Raw genomic sequence first — 20,797 nt, 5'->3', positions numbered from 1 at the left:
CTTAACAAATCATTTCAATTTTACAATCCATTTGAATTGACTTCACATTAAAAATAATATAACAATGTTTTATCAAAGACAAGTTGCAACTAATGTACAGTTTGAAAAATGAACACACAAAGGTGATGAACCATAAGCAAATAAAGTTTTGATGTATTCTTGTCTCATTCCACAGGTTGCCCGCCATCTCTACATCCCTGAGCGATTCTTTGAGGTCCTTGGTGACATGAACCCTCTGACCGGTCGTCAGTACCACGACCTTTCCATCTATGAAAGAGTCTGGATCCTCAAGGGCATGTGTGACCATCTATTTGTAAGTAGGAACTAGGCCTGTAACCATCCACTGTGTCGTTAAGAAGGGCTATTCTTTATTTGTCAGGGCATGTTTTTTTAATACTGTAAAACTGAAATTATTTGCCCTGAGCAATTCTTTGAGGTCCTTGGTGACAAGAATCCTCTGACCGGTCATCAGTACCACGACCTTTCTATCTATGAAAGAGTATGGATCCTCAAGGGCATGTGTGACCATCTATTTGTAAGTATGAACCAGGCCTGTAGCCATCCACTGTGTCGTCACGAAGGGCTATTCTTTATTTGTCCAGGGGGGTGTTTCACAAAGACAAAAGGCATGGAGAGTTGTCCACAAATGATGTCATCAAATTGAATATCGCCCTGTAGTGACTAGTCATTTCAAAAAGCTTTAACTTCCTTATTCCTTGCTTGGAACTACCCTAACTCTAACCCTATTGCATCTAACGTCGCATTAAATTTGGTAATTCGTGAAATTTATTGCCAAGAAAAAAGCTGTTTACAATTGCAGCTGCATTTTGTGAGAGGTTATGGTTTTGTATTTACTTTTGAAGTGAAGTTTTTGAAGTTTTTATTTATTCCACATTTTACATAGAAAAACAGTTAATATTCTTCTTTTTTTTTTTTTTTATACAAGTGTATATTATTATAAGAGTAGATTTCACTCAAGGGAGGGGGGGGGGGCAAATGTCATTTAAACGTTGCTGGGTCTAGACCATTCTGCATAAATATCCCAATTTTCATAACATCTTTATTTTTATGTAATATTTTTTGGGGGGTGAAATGTATTTCTAATATTTGATGAAATATATTTTAAACAATATCTTTGTTATGATGTAACATCTTTGTTGAGACTTATTTTTATTTTTGCATCATATCATTGTTTTGATGTAATATGCTCTAATGAAGGATTTATTTTGCTGCTCCACAGGAAACTGACTACGATGTATGGTTTGGTGTGGATACAAGCGTTGTGGAGGACCAGCGCGTAGTAGTATTGGGAGAAGATGACGAGAAGGCTAGCTATCTCTACTTCCCTCACCTCCTGGCCACCGATCTCAGGATCTACCGCCAGGCTCAGATCAAAGAAGAAAAACCAAAGAAAAAGGTAAAACTGAAGTTTTTTATTAGAATAATAAATAATAAAAATGGATATTTATATATCACCTTAAACATATTACCTTGGTTATAGCCGAGCTGCCAAAGTAACTAGCGCTTAAGCATATCAGCAGACCTGCCAACCAGTACGATTTAGTTATATTTCGTATGATTTTTAGAAGCAAATAAGTATGATTTTCCTCAATAAAATACAAATTTTTTTTTGTAATAATTTTATTTTGTGTGTGTTTGCCATTTTCAATGGCAAAATGGCTATTCTGTCCTGTAAAGTATCCTACAAGCATCTCACATATCACCAATTTGGGGATATTCATTGGTTCATCAAACTCACCAGTCATGACGTCTGTATCAGGTACCCATTTACACATGGGTGGAGAGTGGCAAATGTAGATTAATGTCTTGTCAAAGGACATTAGTGCTGCAGCGGGACCCGAACCCCATACCTTGTGCTCTGCAATCAGGTGACTTATTCACTAGACCACAACACCTCTACGATAATAACTAGAATAATTACTTTGACGATAATGCAGATAATGTTGCCATGTATTTATAAGTAATAATAATGGGATTATAATGTGGTCTGCCCTGTGCAAAAAATGTTTAATGGAGCTATATGTAAGTTCTTTCAGAGTTTTCGAGGGATTCCAGTGAAAATTATCCATTGTAATTTCCAGTTATGAATCAATTTTTCTTTGGAGGGGATTGTCAAGCTGTTGACTGCAGATTAAAACAATCTCATTTTTGGCGATTTTGCAGCTGTTGCTAAAATGTATATGGGCGCACAACAGTTCTCAAGATTTTTTATATTACTTTGAGCAAAATTTTTGAATGTAGGTTGGGAGTCCCTTCCTAACCTGAACCCATACATGTTTTAGTTAAGATGTATTATTCGCTTTAAGTGTAACTTTAGTTTCATTTGATTCTTTCCCCCTCCAAATCCTAACCCATACATGTTTTAGTTACGATGTATTATTTGCTTTAAGTGTAACTTTAGTTTCATTTGATTTTTCCCCTCCAAATTCTATTACACCTACCCATGCACACACAGAAAGTGGAAAAGGCAGAAAAGAGCCCGACAAAGAAGAGCAAAACTGGGACCCCTTCTCAAGCCAACGAGGGACCCAAGAAGAGAGGTAGACCTAGGAAAAACGCAGACCCCAATGATAGCTCAACTGATAAGACTGGTACCACACCTGCCAGAGCTGGTAAAACACCTGCTAGCGAAGGGCCTAAGAAGCGAGGGAGACCCAGGAAAGATGCAGGGACCGAAAGCGAAGCAGAGACTATTGGTAAAACTAAGGAGACTGGTGACGGAACTGCAACCCCTTCTCAGGCCAGCGCTGGTACTCCGTCAGGCAGGGGGAGGCCCAGGAAAGATGGTTCCACTCCATCTCAAGCTCTTAAGAAGGTGAGCTCTCCATCCCATGTACCCTTGAAAATTGTGTTCTGAGAGGAAGCGTTGTTGTGTGCATCTAGCCATAAAGAGGGCCACTAATATCCACACATATATTAAAAAGAAAAATCTAAAAATTCAAATTGTAAGTCTAGTGTCAAATTTACCGATCAGCCACATCGGTGCTATTGTGTGCAGTCTATGCAATAGTGTGTGGTGTGTGTATCTGTGTAAAATACCTGCCTCTCAGCAAGTATGCATTGCTAGAGGTCAATACGCATTAGCATTGACTCTCTTTGCTTTGCTGGAGTGCTAATATCTAAGGTGATCAAGGGTGGCACCGAGCTTGCTACATGTTGATGGGAGAAATGAAAGAACAAGGGGATTGAGTGATTGGAAAGTGTGTTTGTTCTTCTGTTCCCTCCCTTTTCCCTTTCTTTCTGAATATTGAATTGAATTCGCATTTATTTCATTCTTGATTAAAGATTACATTGATACAAAAGATACAAAATTATTCATGAACAAATTTAGAAATGAAATGGGGAACTACATAAATAAAGCCCTTAGGCCTTGTACAAGCATAGTTCCCAAAGCATTCATAGCATAATGTAAAGCAAAGATAAACAAAAACAAAGAGTGGGAAAAAAAAATATAACACAAATATAAACATAAGATAAGTAACTATACATTTTTTTTTGTGGGAACTACATTAAACAGTACTGCAGAAAATTTTTGACCGCCATTGCTTTGAATTTCATGCACTATTTTAGGTATACATTTATTTTCTAACATGCACATCAATAACAAATCAGTTTATCAAATTATGATATCTATTGTCTTTTGAAAAGGTTCTGAATTTCCACGGGAAACAAATCAAATCGCTTACTTTGATCTTCCTTTTCTTGTCTTCCATTATGACCTTAGACGCCCGCTAAGCCGATGGCCATCATAACACCGACCAGACGATCGAGCAGACGAGCTGCTAAACTAGAGAGATCTGATGTAGAGGAGCAGGACGAGGAGAAAGAAGAGAAGAGCCATAATGGGGATGGAGACACAGAGGGCGCTACAGACGTTGTTTGCGACTCACAAAACCTTGACGCGAATGTTGAAGATAAGGACCAAAATTCTGATAGGACGGTATCTGCTGATGCAACACAGTCTTCAGCGGTGTGTGATGGTAGTCCGGGGAGGACAGGAAATCAGGATGGGACTGTATCTCAGGAGACAGAAGAGGGCATAGCTAACTTTGACGATAAGCACCTTGAAACAATTTCAGCTGATGATGATGTTGATGGTATACCCGGGAAAGATGAAGGAAGGACTAGTGAGAGTGGTATGGCTCAAGAAGGGAGTTCCCCAATTGAAGTGAAAGGGGAATCCCCCTCAAAGCATGCCCTGTGTAATGGTGTGATGGAGGTAGATGAAGCAGACGGTAAGGATCTGATGCATTCCAATGATGGTGTGACTCACTCCAAAGATGATGATAACGTTTTAAAAATATTAGAAGTCGACCAAAATAAATCAGAGGAGGAGATAATCAATGGAAACAATGTCCAAGCTTCATCAGAGAAGGTCCAAAACCGTGGTGAGCTTGAAGCCCATGAGGATACGAACGGACTGGAGAACATCATATCCAGTGATGACCCTAGTAGCCTAAACCAGAACCAGTCTAACAATGTTATGGACATTGATGACAGGGTTGCCCAGCTATCTGGAAATGAGGTCGCTGGTGAGGACCAGTGCGGCAATGTCATCGACACTGTGGATGAAGTTGTTGGTAAAGACGGCATGAATGATTCAAATTCCATTGACATCCAAGATTCAGGTGCCAAAGAAGACAGTAAGAACCAAGTGGATTCTACGATGGAATCGGACAGAGGCTCAAATAATGAACATGTAAGTGGCCAAGATGGACATGCTTCTGAAGGCCACACTGGAAAGAACTCAGAGGAGACTGCACAAAGCGATGTCCCGGTAGAAAAAGGAGAAGCACTAACAGAGATCGAAGCAGAGTTGGCACCAAAGGAAGAAGCGATGGATGTGGAACCGGTAGATAAAGGAGAAGCACTAACAGAGATCGTAGCAGAGTTGGCACTGAAGGAAGAAGTGATGGATGTGGAACCGGTAGAAAAAGGAGAAGCACTAACAGAGATCGAAGCAGAGTTGGCACTGAAGGAAGAAGTGATGGATGTGGAACCGGTAGAAAAAGGAGAAGCACTGCCAGAGATCGAAGCAGAGTTGGCACCAAAGGAAGAGGCAGTGGATGTGGTGCATGGCGACCAAGCAGAGGGTGATATGAACCAGGAGGTGATGGGGAGAATCTCCACCCCTCCTCCCCCGCAACCTCTCCCAGGGATCCTGCCTCCTGAGGGAGAATTTGAGCTGGTCTGTGACAGCGTGGAGTCCTTCAGGGCGCTCATCCAGAAATTCGCCCAGAAAGAAGAGACCATCGTCAAAGGAAGAAAAACGGTAAGTACAAGGACCCGTTTCACAAAGCCTTTTTTCAATGACAAATGCCAAATATCAGTGACAAATCTGCTGATAACCAATCAGAAGCAAGGATTTCAGTAGCTTATAACAAAAACTGTCATTTGTCACAGATGACAAGTTTTGTGAAACACCCCCAGGACTTGAATTCAAGGACAATTAACTTTCCGTAGTAGGGTTAAACATAAAGTTGAGTTCTGGTCATGCGATTGCATTGTGAAAGAAAAGGTGTGGAATGGATCAGAAAAAATTGATCATGTAGCATGTCAGTATTGGTGTGTACTGCAAGGATCTTGAGTCATCAAAATCATAATAAATTTGGTCCAGTCTTGGTAAAGTAACAAGCACTGTATACAGAAAGATGGATATGGGAATACACAAATGGTGTCGGGCCTACTTACCTTGATTTCCTTGGGCCCGTTGCATAAAACTTACCATTGATGGTAACTCTGCCAGTCAGTCGAGCTCTGTTATGATAGATGGTTATCTTAATATCTATCTATTAAGACTACTTGCATGCATTAAGAATCTTGAGGACTTCAAGGCCATTCCAACAGCACAGCCTTGTCAAAGTTCTTTCTTGCAGCATTGTTTAATATCCCCTTAGGTTTCTGTATAGTAATGTATCCAATGTCTGTGGTTTCATCTGTCCATTCAGATTGTACAGCCCATCAAGAGGTCAGGTCGCACCACTGAGCTACACAGTCGTGTCAAAGTTCTTTCTTGCAGTATTATTATCTACTTATGTTTCTGTCTAGTAATGTATCCAATGGCTATGGTTTTCATCTGTCCATTCAGATTGTACAACCTATCAAGAGGTCGGGTCGAACCACTGAGCTACACAAGACACTCTCCAAGATGCTCGAAGACTTTGAGCCGATTGAGGCCAAGCTGCAGAAGGTTGTTCACAAGGCCAGAGAGGTGCTCTTCTACGAGTTTGAGGCCTACGAGGAAGATCCTAGTCCGAATCAGGTAACAGCAAATTTCCTGTCAAGTGTTGTAGGTTTATTTACGACCTGGGCCCTGTTTCATGAAATTTATTACCAATAACAAGTTACAATAGCTGTTGTAAGCTACTGAATTAATGGCATTTGATTGGCTGAGAGCAGGTTTGTCATAGAAATTTAGCATTTGTATTTTGATGACAAGCTTAAAGAAGGTGGCCTTAGAAGTGCAGAGACCGAAACGAAGAGGAAAATAAAACATGTACTGTACTTCATATTACATTAGGTCTTAGGGTTGGGATCAATACTTTCCTAGTCATGTTATTTCCTTGTTCAGTGTGGTGGTCGAATCTCAAGAAAGAGGATAGTGGGTGAGAAAATGTAAAGGTTGGGAAGGGAAGTCTCAAACAATGTGACTGTCCCACTCAGAAAGTTTGATGATCCCCAAACCTTGTAATACAATAGTTTCTGTCTACTTTGTAACAAACCTTTACCTTTCCCAAAGCTTCTATGCAATTTTCTATCACAGTTTACTTGCATGACCTTTACGTACATGTAACGTTCTTTTCATAGTGAAAGACTATTCAATAATGATAATAATAATAATAGTGAACATTTATAATGAGCCATGTCTGTCAAAAATGACACAAGAAAGAAAGTAAAATACACATAACTTAAAGACCGTCAATACTACTGGGCCAGAAGGGATTAGACCACAGAGCGAGGTCACTGACAGGTGGCTATCTCATTAACTCAGCTCTCAACTAACATAAGAAAAAGAAGATCATGTGGGACCAACAGGCACCGATTGGGGAAGTTTTCTATATAGAGGGAGCAAGTAGCTACAAGTAGGACAGTGGGGCTTCAAAGTTTAATATACTTCAGGACATAATTTTGCAATGATTTCCATAATTTGTTCTCCCATGATGTAGGAAGCAGCAGCTTTCTGGTACCAGCTACAAGTCAAGAAGCCAGCGCAAGTGGTAGAGTCCTCCTCGGTAGATGCAAGCAGTGTGGATGATGACTTCTCCAGCTCTGAGAGCAGCTCAGACGTTGACAGCGACGAGCTCAGCGACTCGGACAGTGACGGCGATGAGACCGCAGAGTACGACAACAGTGATGGTGATGGCGATTACGAAACACCTGTTGCAATGGATGCAGTTCCAGGTGTGGATGTCAATGGTGCGGAAGGGGCTGAGAATCAAGGAGAGAATCAAGGAGTGAAGGTGGATCTGTACTCTGGTGTGGAGATTGCAGGAAGGACAATGAGGTCTTCAAAGCGCAGGAGAGCCCAGAAAAGGGAGGTCATCAGGGATAAGAAGAAAGCCAAGAGATCCAAGATTCAGATCGTCAAAGGGGTTCCTCTTCAAGGTAGATATGCTCAACATGATGATGATAAAGAGACGGATGAAACCAAGCTCAAGAAAGTTCATGAGGAACTCAAGCAGAACCTGAAGGCAGGTTCAACGTTTCAGATGACAAAGCACATTGTTCCAGGAGAAGCACAGAGAAGTTTCCAACCATACAAAAAGACTGGTCTTCAAACTTCCAGTAGCCATTCAGCTTCGGCATATCAACGGGACACAAGCGACAAGTTTATCCGAATCCTGAAGCGTACAGCTGGTACTAGTGAACCTGCAACTGTCTCTCCTGTCACAAAAGCAACTAAGACGTCTGCCTATGAACCAACATTGAAGGTTCCATTCTTAAAGAAAACCAAGACGACCAGTCAAGCTGCCTCAGAGGCACCTAGTGCGGATAAGAAGACAAAGACAGAAACGTTTTCATTCACCATAGATGCTAAAGTTTGGGAGTCTCTCAAGGACAAACCAGAAGAAAGACAGAGGTTGATTGTTGAGCATGTGGAAAAGATGAGGGTTGCCGGTGGCCAAAAGAAGGAATCGCCCCAGAAGCTTCAGAACTCGAGGCAGTCACCATGGTTCTCAAACAAGAGCAGCTCAAGTGGATCAAGCAAATCTGCTAGCTCTTCAGAGGCAATGACTGATGGGTCTGGCTTGTCTCCGTCTGCATTGCCGGAAAAGAGATTATGCGTTAGCATGGAGAATGCCATTCGTGGACAGACGGGAACAGGTGTTCAAGAGGACATGCCCATCCTTGACCTAGTTGGTAGTCAGAAGGGATCCTTGCTGCAAGACACCAACATGCCTACCTTGGCTCCTGCAGTGTCACAGAAGATTGTTCAGTCTACCATCATAGGTAGTCCAGGCAGTATCTCTGTGCAACAGGCATTGACTCAAACACAAGGACTTCAGCAGCCAACATCAGGGAATCAATCTACTGCAATAGCATCCTCAGGAAATAGTGTAAGTACTACAGTGCCCAGGGAACAACTGTTCTTCCTGTTACCAAACGGGCAGCTGACTCGAGGTGATGGTACTCCTGTGGAAACCAAGCACTCTGGTCTAACTAACAAGACTGTTCTTTCCCCTCCACAGCAGGTAGTTGTAAAACCACAACCATCTGTTGGAGTGCAATTAGGCACCCAGCAATTCATGTATCTCCCTTACCAGAATGCGGGAAACATCTTAACTGTTGCAAATCCCGGTGTCAAAGGTAATGTCGTCGGTAGGAAGGTGCAAGCACCAGGAACTGCGTTGTCCTTCAATGCAGGGACAGTGTATCCCACCACTGCCACTGTTAGCACTCAGAGTGCCAGGCAGCAAGTGCAGGCAACGCATCATCAGGGCCAACTCGACCAAAAAGTGGTAAAGTTCCCAGCCTCTACTCCTTGCACTTTGTACATACTACCCCCATCTAATCAAGACCCAGTTCATGCTGCATGCAATTCATCCAATAACGCTTCCAAACCTAGCACAAGTCAAGGGAAGGCACCTGTCAATCTAATAGATATTCTCAAAATGCCATTATGTACGAATGCCAAGCAGGGTAAGTCTGGTGTCCAGGGAGTGGTAATACCAGGGAGGTTTGGACAGGCACCTCGTCTGATAAGGTTCAAATCCCAATCTGTAACCTGTAAGACCACTCAATCTCCTACAAGGCTGGGAGAAACTGCTAGGGATAATTCCAATGATTACATGGCTGAGGGTGTTGCCTTCAAGCAAGGCACCGATAAGGGTATTGTTAAGCTGCCTGTCCGCATACAGAGCAAACCATATATGGTGTTAGGTAAGACATATCAGCAAACGGAGGAGAAGGGTGATAGTAAGAGACCTGAAAGCATATGCGATAGATTTGAAGACGTGGCTAAGAACCCATCAGACAAGGCAAGGGTGACTGAGCCTCTTGATATTCAAACTTGTCAACAAGGGAATCATCCAAGTCCAAGTTCTGAAGGTACTGTTCCTGAGGTTGAGTCTGATGAAGGTGTATTTAAGTTACTGAATAAGTACTTTGATGATATGCTGGAGCGCAACATAGGTGCACTTTATGAGCCTGCTACAGGTGAGGGTGCTCAGGACGCAGGGTCAGTAGGAATATCTTTGTAGCTTAGGGAATCCTCAAGAACTGCAATGAGGCCTAAACAAAAAAGATGTTGTATTGCCCTTTAGGTGCCAATCCAAAACATTGGTCGGTCGGTCAGAAATCATTTTCCTTTTCTTCTTTGGGCTGATATTTTTCAGTTTTGAATGCTTTAATATTTTGTTATCTCTAAAAAACAGTTATTTTTTTTTGTTTGTAAAGAAAGCCGACTGTAGATTTTAAGATTTTTGGGTCGGTCACAAAGGGCAATGCAACATCTTTTTTTAGAAGCCTGACAGTACTACTATAACTTTCATTACAGAATAGAGTATGGGATATGAACAGGGGCAGACAATGTAATAACTGCTTGAACAAGCGATCACAGGCTCTGAAAAATGTCACCTCATAACCAACTATTAATGAATGTGGTATAGATGCTGTGACTGTTTAAGAAAAAAAAAACATGTTGTTAACAAGTGCACTTACAAACATGCCTTATAAGGATAGCTGTACTGAGTAATGGGATGAAAATAATTAAAATAATTAGTGAGTTCTGGTAAAAAAAAAAAAATTAATTCTCACAGAATCAAACGAAAATTACACTGAATGTTCAAGATTACAAATAAATGTCATTTGCCAAATAATTTTGGTAGAAAATGTGTACTGGCTGAGTAATGAGCATAGAAAGATTAGGAAATAATGGTTGGTAGCCCCCAACACCATTTGTGTAGTCCCATACATATCTTTCTGTGTACAGTGCTTATTACTTTACCAAGACTGGGCCAAATTTATTATAATATTGATGACTCCAGAACTTTGCAGTACAAACCAGTACTTACATGCTACATGATCAACTTTTTCTGATCCATTCCACACCTTCTTTTTCACAATGCAATCGGATGACCAGAACTCACCTTTATCTTTAAGGAGTTCTTAAACATTTGGAATCATTCTTCCATGAATAGCTGAATGTATTAGCTTAGAGAAATTGTAATACATTTTATTATTTTGTTTTTGTTGTTCCTCATTCTGCAGAGCAAGATTGTCTCGTACATGAGATTTAACAAGAGAACGCATTTATAAGCAAACGAGGATTTACAATTAACACAGATAAATAATGTGAAATATGGTTATTGCTCAGAGTTCAAAGGTCACTGGCCTTCCTAAGGAGATGAGATAATGAGGAGAATAGACCAGAATGAGTTTTAGTATGTAAGAATACAGGCAAACAGGTTGGTTCCTAGTCTCGGTAGAAATGTTCTTTTTTAGGGGTTCATGATTACCATAATTCTGGAGATGAGAGAACTCCATGCAGTTGAACAGTTTAATTAAGATCTAATTGGACACATTTGCAAGTATTATAAATATTGGTACAAGTTTTGAAGTAGATAGAAGTGCTTTGTCATATCCTTGAAAGAATTAAGTGAAAGGGATGAGTTCAGGGAACACGTCACCTTGATGTCATCCAGAGGCTATTGCGGCTTCAAGAGTTGGGTTGAAATCAAGGACATTGGAAAAGCCAAAGTTAAGCAGAATAGATAAGGCAGCTTATGTGAGTTCTGGGCCCCATCTTACAAAGAGTTGCGATTGAATGTCCTCCAATCAATCGCAAGTTTGCAGTCTCCTATCTCTTATTTGCGTTGTTGCGATTGATATCAACTCTTTGTAAGACAGGGCCCTGGGTGCTCCTGGAGCCAAAGCGTTGGTGGAACGTTAATTGTATGTTTAGGGGAACGTTAAGGAGACCAAACGAGGCTCCATATCATGAGGCAGGGGGTGCTTCACAAAACTTACCATCAGTGACAAATGACAGGTTTTGTGATGAGCTACTGAAATCCTTGCTTCTGATTGGTTATCAGCAGATTTGTCACTGATTTTTGTCATTTGTCATTGAAAAAAGGCTTTGTGAAACCCCCCCCCCCCCCCTAGATCTGTACAAAATGGCTTTCAGTCTGGGACTGAAGAGGAAAAAAAACATAGTTACAACTGCGTGGAAACATGTAGATGGGTTTATACTTGGTATATAAAAAATGCAATGAAGATGCATGCCAACCAAACACACTCTACAACAAGTAGAGGAAATGCATAAGGTGTCCATGGATGAGATGCTTTGTCCATGAGGGTATTGGCACAGCTGGAATAAAAGACAGTAGGGATACAAGGATCTTTCCAGATTCATATCACCAAGAGGCACATCTTGCTACTGCTGATCATCTGCCAGCATGATGGTAGCAGTACACATGAAGCAAGAAGGCACCACATGCACATGTTAGAGCTTGGTAACTATAGTGTTGCTCACCAAAAATTCACTTTTAATTTCAAGAGTTCACTGTTCGGGAAGGATAAGTTTGGTTACTGCACCACTGTTAGGGAAACAGTAATTTATTGATGTCCTTGGTGCTCTTAACACGGTTTTGAGTGACCTTTTCACCTGACCTCATCGCAGTACCTAGATGAAGCCCGTTAAAGGGGGTGTAGCATGGCAAATAAATACTGGTTAACGCCATCTACGACTTTGGATAACTGTGCGTAAACCATTGGACTTGATTATAACGGTCAGCGTGCGCTAGCGTTCGCAAAACAGACCGCAAGTTCTCCTCACGCTTCGGTTTCGCGTATGTTGCACTCACATGAATACTGCCGTCGCCTTGTCCGTAGTCGTATCGTACCCCTAGTCAGGCCACTGGAATGACACGTCTCGTCATGCTACACCCCCTTTAAGCATTGGGTAACCTTCCCATTTGTGTTAATTTCACTACATATTTGCAAGAAAGTGACTTAGCTTTGTTTAGTTTCTTTCAAATTAACATTCACAACAATGAACCTGCAGATTCACCTTTTTCCCCCATTTGTAAAAACAATATTCTGTTAAAGTAAAGAGCAGGAGACTTTATTTACACTTGAAGAGAAGGTTGAGTTCTGGGGAGAGGTGACAAATAATTTGTGAGCGTTTTCATTGTAAGTATGCGAGTGTGGAAGAACATCAGAGAAAAAAAAAGGTTCTCTGAATAGCATGGCTCTTCAAGTGCCTTCATATTGTAAATACGACATGTAACAGCTTAAAATTGAGGACCAAATTGTTATGCCACATGTTTGTGTACCCGGTAGTCTACCAAGACTGGGCCGAATTTCTTATCATTTTGATGATTCCAGAACCTTGCAGTACACACCAATACTTATATGCTGCATGATCAACTTTCTCTGATCAATTCCACACCGTTCCTTTCACAATGCAATCGCATTACCAGAACTCAACTTTATCTTTAATCCTATTCAGATTTGACTTTGTGAGAAGACAAATTCACTGGGCAATGTTAGAAATACTCTTTATACAAACATTAAGATGCAACATTATGCTATGGATGCTAGAGAAGGTTCACTAGCCGGAGGAATATGTATCCCTTGTACCCCCAACCCCTCATCCCTCCCCTCCCCTCCCTAATATCACTTTTAGTATACATGGTAATTTAAATTAACTCTGTTTGAATCAGGTAAACCCTGATGTTTGTTATAATCTTGTGTTTTATACCCTTTCTAAAAAAGTAATCTGAGCATACAATCCAAAGATTTGTTATTTTTTGTTACTGCATGATTTTACCAACTTAGTTTGTGCATTATTCATTTATTACAATTTTAATTTATCTCAGTAGACCTGTTTTCATCAGCTCGAGATTGCCAATTAGCCCGTTATTACTGATTTGGGAAATGAGCCCGAAGTTACAAATCGGGTCTTCATCACCTCGGTACTCGACCTTGAAACTCAAGCTCGAGATATTTTGCTCAGCATTCGCGCATAGTGCGAGTCTTCAGGCTGGTGAAGACGCGCCGGACAAAAAGTGGGATAGTTTGCCAAATAGCAGGATATTTTGCAAACTAGCCCAAGATATCTTGGGATGATTACCAAATATCCTGCTAATTGCAACTGCGGGCAGATGAAGACGCAAAGTAGCTGGATAATTGGCGATCGGGATAGTCAAAATAGCAGGTTATTTGGCAGTCTCGAGCTGATGACGACAGGCTTATATTATGTTCCATTCTAAATTTCTCTTTTACTTTTTTTTCTAATCCTTTAAACAATTATTTTGTTTATACACTGTGTTTCCCATTCATTATTTGCATGAAAACCTGTATATGCATGGAATCTAATCATAACTTTTTTTGGCAAACTTGTGAAACCAAGTCGCCTCTCATTCACTGTTCGGTTACAGGCATGCTTGTGTGCAAGGACTATGGGGGTGGAAATAGTTCCCCTTTTCACGCAAGGAAACTCCGCTGTGCAGGGTGAATGAGTGGTGGTGCCGCCGTTCATGAGAAAGCCAATGATTTTAAGATTAATACATCTATGTTTGATTTTGAATTACTAAAATAAGTTATATAGCATCTTAATATGCTCCAGATAATAATTATTTAACAAATATTTATAAAAAAATCAGTTTTGTTTTCAGTCGGTAGCTATACAATTGGACAATAAGTCGACTGGTATTTAAAAAAAGCTTCAAAATATATAAATATCCTAGCCTACAAAGAAAATGCATAGACTCTTTTTCTGCAATCACTATTCATGAAAGTAACAAAGAACTATCAGCCGTATCAAAAAGTATATGAGATTGTATGTTTTGCTCATCCTTTGCCTTCAGTTAGTAGACCAAGGCCAATGCAAACAAACATGATGAAGTAACCATAATGAATGATATTTCCTTCTTTTTTCTCTTTTTTTTACATGGGACACAGAGCATCATCTTGGGAGATACTACATCTGGTGTGGGAACAAATCTCCTGGGCGGACTCGGTACCAAAGGTACCACCATCGGTACCACCATCGGTGTCAAACCTCAGGCAACCGTCATTTCCCTCTCACCCAAACCACAAGGGGTTCAGCAGCTTGATTCACCATCAACACCAGATGTCAACAGGTTGGCTAATCTGAAGGTGCAAAGTGTGGCGGCACAACTGACTGCGGGCGCCTCGGGTACCGGAGTCCAGAAAACCATTGTCCTGCCGACCAACTTGAAAGTGAATATGCACAACAAGCAATATAAGATTCTCTACGTGCAGAAGCCTGGGGCATCCAAACCTGAACTCTGTCTCCAACCATGCGCCGCTGATGATTCAACCGCTACTGGCGGTACCCTGCAAGGTGCGGTACCATTAGTGACGGTGCAGCAACCCCTACAACCAGTGCCTGCTGCTACCAGTGGAAGAAATATGCAGATTCATATGGTACCACAGGGTGGGAATAAAATTGTGATGCAGGCTGTAGGGGGTACTCCGCAAGGACAAGTAGCTCAAAATGTAGTGGTGCAGAATCCTGTACCCATACCCCACGTTGGAAATCCAGCTGCGGGTAGCAATACCAGTGTAGTTAATATGATAACAACCCCTATACCACCGGTTCCACAAGCGGTATACGCTCTTAGTACTGGTTCCCATGCACCAGTAGCGGGTATGCAGTCTAAGGTACCAGCTGGAAGGGCAGTATCAGTCATGTCGGCGCCTTCGATGCAAATGGCACCTTCAGTACAAATGGCTCCTTCGGTACAGGTTCCTTCAGCAGTGGGCTCAATATTGGTAGCACTACCGCCAAATCAAAGCACCGTTCTAGCAGGGAGTCCTTCCAAAGCTGTGGCAAACCAGATCGTTCACCTCATTGATTCTGGAGTAGTTGCACCTTCTGTATCACAATCTTTGGTTCCATCTGCAGCAGCATCTTTCAGTCCCTCTCTGGTACCGCCCATGCCAATGCTTTCCCATGTAGGACAGCCTATAACACCGCCGGTAGCATCAGATCAGGTTCTACAAAGCAACGTCATCTTACAGGCGGCGTCCGCCTCCGGTTTAATCTTGCCGGCGCCGGAACCTTCAATGAAACAAATTGTGGTGCAGGGAATGCCTCAAGGCAGCGATCAATGATTGAATGAGTGTACGTGCATCTAGAGAGAAACTTTACAGATTATCATGCTATCTCAGTAGAATCCAATTCAAATGAAGTGTGTCTAGGCTTAATGAATATTGCAACTTCCTGGAGAAAATATTTGCATTTATTGCCTTGATTCTTTAGATTAGATTGTTTATCGTACTAGTTTTCCTTACAGGAAAGGTGGCTGGGAATTGTCCACAGTGAGATGAAAATGTATTACACATGTGTCTCCTAATAATGGACTTTAGTGTGTCTTTCCTTTTATGTGATGTGCAGTTCCCCTGGGCCCCATTTCACAAGACTTGTCATCAGTGACAAATGACAGTTTTTGTTATAAGCTAGTGAAATCCTTGCTTCTGATTGGTCATCAGCAGATTTATCACTGACTTTTGTCATTTGTCATCGGAAAAAGGCTGTGTGAAATGGGTCCCTGATCTCTAGAGGAAACTTTGGTTGACTGCATTAAATAATATTTTTCTGTAAATTTCCTCTTGGTCCATTGTGTTAACATCCAGCAGCATACAACCAGAAACATTCATGCACAGTTGCACACATTGTTATTTGTCAATTTCATGAGATGATGAGTCTTATGTTGCAGTGGTTTCTAACTCCATCAGCGCTCTCAGCAAACTTGTGTTAAAGCCCCACTGTGCTACTTGTAGCTACTTGCTCCCTTTATATAGAAAGCAATGCCTAATCAGTGCCTGTTGGTCCCCTATGATCCTCTTTTTCTTATGTTAATTGAGAGATGAGTTGATGAGATAGCCACCTGTTAGTGACCTTGCTGGATGGTCTAATCCCTCCTGTCCACACTAGTACAGACGGCCTTCAAACCTCTTGCATTTGGAAGTTTTTATAGGGTGTTGCTATGTGGGGCAAACTTTGGATGAGGATGTAGGTCACCTAGGGCAACTATCATAGTAGATATGTCTTTGAAATGTGAGCACACGTCTGTGAACGGGTCTACTGAGGAAGTTGAGTCATATGTGTGTATTTCTTTGAAACAGGAAAAATGAGTGAACTGATGCTAGTTTGAAAATAATTATATTGACAGGACGATGCAGAATATGAGACTGCACATTAAAAGACGCAATTGCAGATGTTGTACAGGTACATGTAATAGCAAAGTTGACGAGGTGCGGAATACTATTTTTTATAAGACTGGTAGATAGATAGATAATCATGCACATACAAGGATTGTTTTAGTAACTATTTCTGATGTTGTTGAAACTAGACACTTGAAAGATACATGTATTGTAAACCCCCCCCCCCCCCCCCCCCCCCTCCACTTTGTGGTCACTTTAAAGCATATAGTTAACACCTGAATCATTCATACCTCTTGTAAATTAGATGTTGTTGGTATCTTTCAAAAATGAAAGGTTGATTTGTTGAATTATGGTATAGCCCTTTGTCGAATGCATTATGATGTACGGTAAGCTTATATGTCCCATTCCTAAGAATCATTAGGACAAATCTATTTTTCACATACTGAAAAAATTACAAAACTGGGTAACCTTATGAATAATTTAGTTGTTAACTGAAAATATCTGTTTATCTGTAAACGTTGTTTCATCTTTGAATGCACATATGTGTAGTAATATTTAAGATTTTCATGGAAAATCTCATTTTTATTATAATTTTGTTTTTGTATTTTGCTGAATATGTTCATGGTTTTTCTTGTTCTACTTAGCTACTAGAAGAATTACAATAAGATGATAATGATTGTAATCTGAAATGAATAATACTTTAAAAGTTACATGCTGCGCTTAGTGACCAAAATATTTAAAGGTTATTTGGGAAATTTTGAAAAGGTCAGGATTTAGATTTCTTCATTTTCCATTTGGCATACATGTACGGAGATGGACTGTATACTTGACAAATTTTGCCTGGATATTCCTGCCTTTCAATAAATCACTTGTGTAGAATTTTTCGAGATATTTCAACCACGGCTAATTCTCGACTATGAACTTGTGAAGTTTGTACAGCAGTGTATTTCCTCTCATATTTTGATAATTACTAATTTCACATTCTTCCTGTATGTTTGTTAAGGCCTGTACAGTGTGAGTGCAAAAAAAGTTTACACTTAGAAAATTGCTAATTTAAAAAAAATCATCTACCAGTAAATCAGTATACATCTTATGAAACAGTGTTTTATCCCAAATCATTTGGTATCATCTATGTTAAGTATGTGTTCACGGTTGGATGAACAGGAGACATTGTTTGCGAGAGTGCAAAAATCAATTAGTCCAAAGTAGTAAATGTAATGTTAGAATAAAATAATTGGGATTTGGGTACTAATTCTGTCTTTGCAGATCCAAATAACAACCCTAACAAAATTAATCATGCCGCACATTATCAAATATCAAAGAACTTTTGTGTGCCTGTGTGTTTGTAGGTGTGTGTGACTTCGCTTCTGCATAAAGCATATGCAATGCATCTCATTTGATACATTCAATTCTGCGTAAGTCAATTTTTGCACTTTCGCAAACAATGCCTCCTGTTCATCCAAGCGTGAACACACACCACACAAAACTGATACCAAACGATTCGAGATATAACAATCTTTCAAAGCATGTATGATAACCTTTCGTTCATAGCTGACTTTTAAAATGAAATGCCAATTTTTCTGAGTGGAAACTTTTTGTTGACTCGCACGGTATTTGTTAATGACTACATACAGCAAAATCTAGGGTAGCCTATACCACTAGTAACTACACACGTTTCATGTTTCTATTGTAAGTAAACATGACTGTCTAGCTTAAGTTTGTATTTGATTTTTGATTGTACATTTATTTCAATGTAAGACTAAGTTTAAAAGCTGTTGTTCTGTTTCTCAGAAAATTCATATTTTTGACCTATTTGTGAAGGAAATAAAACAGGTATTCAGGAAAGAAATATGAAAGTTGTGGTATTTCATTTTTACTTGGGTGTGTGTTTCTTGGCAAGGTTGAAGTATTTTTTGTGGTAAATTCCTTGGTAATAACAATATTTATAAAGCGCAACATATCCATCTCTAGAGATGCTCAAGGCGCATACAAATAATTTAAATTAATATTCAACATACTTAAGATTAAAGAAATAGATCATGAGATCATACAAGTTCATGGTGCCAAAGTACATACAATGTGGCACAGGTAGGGTATTCAAAAGCCAATAGCAAGTCGTTTTGAATGGAAGCAGAAAAGGGAAAGGAAGAGGATAGTGAAAGTTTGAGAAAGAAATTGAATAATACTGAAAAGAAACTGCTTGTGATATCCAATTCATCTTGTCCAATTTTACTGACGACATCTAAGATTCTAGTACATTTATAGATCATGTAAAAGAATACTTTGGGTTTACTGTTGAACGCAGAAAACCTAAATGTTGTATTCTGTTATCAATATTCAACTTTAAACACATCTGTTTTGAAAATTCTTGCATCCTCATTCACATTATGAAACAATTAAAGTGAAATTCTGCCATCACATTGTTGAGGTTCCCAACACTTTAAGAGGGGTTTTGATATTAATAGCTCTACTAGAGCTCAAATCAGACCAAATACGAGATGAAATGTCACGTTAATGCTCAATGCATGTTCAAGAATTCCTCAAAACTATAACGTCTGGGGTGTTTCACAAAGATTTTAAGTAGAACTTAACTCTAAGTTGGAATTAAAAATTATGGAGAGCCATTTGTAGCCTTAAATAAAATACATTCAAAAGCAAATGTTCAAGTATTTTAGACTTCATAAATTCCACACCAAGGACATGAAATCTCCCTTGATGATAGAAAATATGAATGATATAATTCAACATATTTTCAAAGATGCTAACAGCATTCCATAATTGTTAAGTCAAATTTAGAGAGAGGTTCAACTTGGGATCTTCGTGAAACACCCCCATGGCGCACCAGGTGACTATATTCCTTGGTCTCGGCCATATACATGTATGAGAGCGAAGACAATAGAGTAAAGGTGAAAACCTGAAGCAGGTGAAATGAGCGAGATGTAAACTGTTAAAGTTTGCCTATTAAAGTTTGAATACACTTGATTATGACAGTATAATTTATTCTTCGTAGAGATAAAGTTCAAGATAAATTGTGCATGTATTTTCTTGATCATTTCGTGAAAAGGGGTAAGATAAGTTTGTCCTAACTTGATGGGCAACAGCAGTGGCATATATAGTTGCCTGTTGGGTGGGGAGGGGCACATATCCATAATCCTGCACCCCCTTCCCCTATTGAGTGTTAAAAGAGATAAAGAGAAGGGAAAAGGATGAGAAGAGAACACCTAGGTGGTCAGGGGATCAAAACTCCCTAAATCGGGAGCCTTGCATGTACACATTTCACTTTCCAAGACTGGTGCAGGCCCCGCAAAACCACCCCCCCCCCCCCCCCCATTTGTTCCAGTACCCCTAATTGGGTGAAGTCCAGGGGGGTATTATGGAAAGCCATTAGCATCTTTGAAAATATTTTGAAAGGCATAAAATGTTGATCCAAATCATTCATATTTTCTATCATCAAGGAGATTTCATGTTCTTGATGTGGAATTTATAAAAAGTCTAAAATACTTGAATTTCTGCTTTTGAATATATTTCATTTTAAGGCTCCAATGGCTGTCCACAATTTTTAAGTCCAACTTAGTGTTAAGTTCTACTTAGGATCTTTGTGAAACACCCCCCTGCTATAGTATATATATATGCAACTGACGAGTTTATGAAAGCGAAGGAAGAGGTTATCGCTTGTGTATTGAGGATAGAAGAGAGTGAGAAAGGAAGAAAAAAAAAGGTTGAGGATATAATAGAAATAGAGGAGAGTTGAGCCCACTGTGTAGAACATGCTTGTTCTGATTCCCTTGATTGTGCCGAGCTCTAGTGCATTCTTGCGCTCCCTCTTCTCTCTGTCCTGTTTTATCTCTTGCTCTCATTTTTATTTTATTTTCTTGCTCTCTCTCTCTCTCTCTCTCTCTCTCTCCATCTCTCTCTCTCTCTCTCTCTCTCTCTACATAAAGAAAATACGAATGTAATATTTTGCCTTGATTAAGACAAATTGAACATTTTATCAGAAGGGTGAGAAAGAAATGGGGAGGAAATTAATCAAAACGAATATTTAAGATACCTAATTAAAGGTAAAGACCAGTATTGGAAACGCCCCAATTTCAAAAAAATGAAATGGAAGCTCTCGTTACCAATCATGTGAAAGAATATG

At 40.0% G+C, this 20,797-nt stretch overlaps 1 protein-coding gene across 2 annotated transcripts in view; it reads left to right on the top strand.

Annotated features, from left to right (window-relative positions):
* The window catches only part of LOC105440611, a 36,605-nt gene extending 20,256 nt beyond the window's left edge, over positions 1-16,349 (top strand). For both annotated transcript variants that reach the window (XM_030995200.1, XM_030995196.1), the window contains exons 10-16: positions 176-313; positions 1,241-1,417; positions 2,477-2,836; positions 3,746-5,293; positions 6,110-6,283; positions 7,188-8,579; positions 14,428-16,349. In XM_030995200.1, coding sequence (XP_030851060.1) covers positions 176-313; positions 1,241-1,417; positions 2,477-2,836; positions 3,746-5,293; positions 6,110-6,283; positions 7,188-8,579; positions 14,428-15,606 — 4,968 coding nt within the window. In that variant the 3' untranslated portion in view covers positions 15,607-16,349. The remainder of the gene's footprint in view (positions 1-175; positions 314-1,240; positions 1,418-2,476; positions 2,837-3,745; positions 5,294-6,109; positions 6,284-7,187; positions 8,580-14,427) is intronic.
* Positions 16,350-20,797: the final 4,448 nt, after the last annotated feature.

Source organism: Strongylocentrotus purpuratus, unplaced genomic scaffold (genome assembly GCF_000002235.5).
Source record: "Strongylocentrotus purpuratus isolate Spur 01 unplaced genomic scaffold, Spur_5.0 spur5_contig_852, whole genome shotgun sequence".
Classification (NCBI taxonomy): domain Eukaryota; kingdom Metazoa; phylum Echinodermata; class Echinoidea; order Camarodonta; family Strongylocentrotidae; genus Strongylocentrotus; species Strongylocentrotus purpuratus.
Note: the sequence above shows the minus strand (reverse complement) of the source record. Positions and strands in the feature narration are given on the sequence as shown.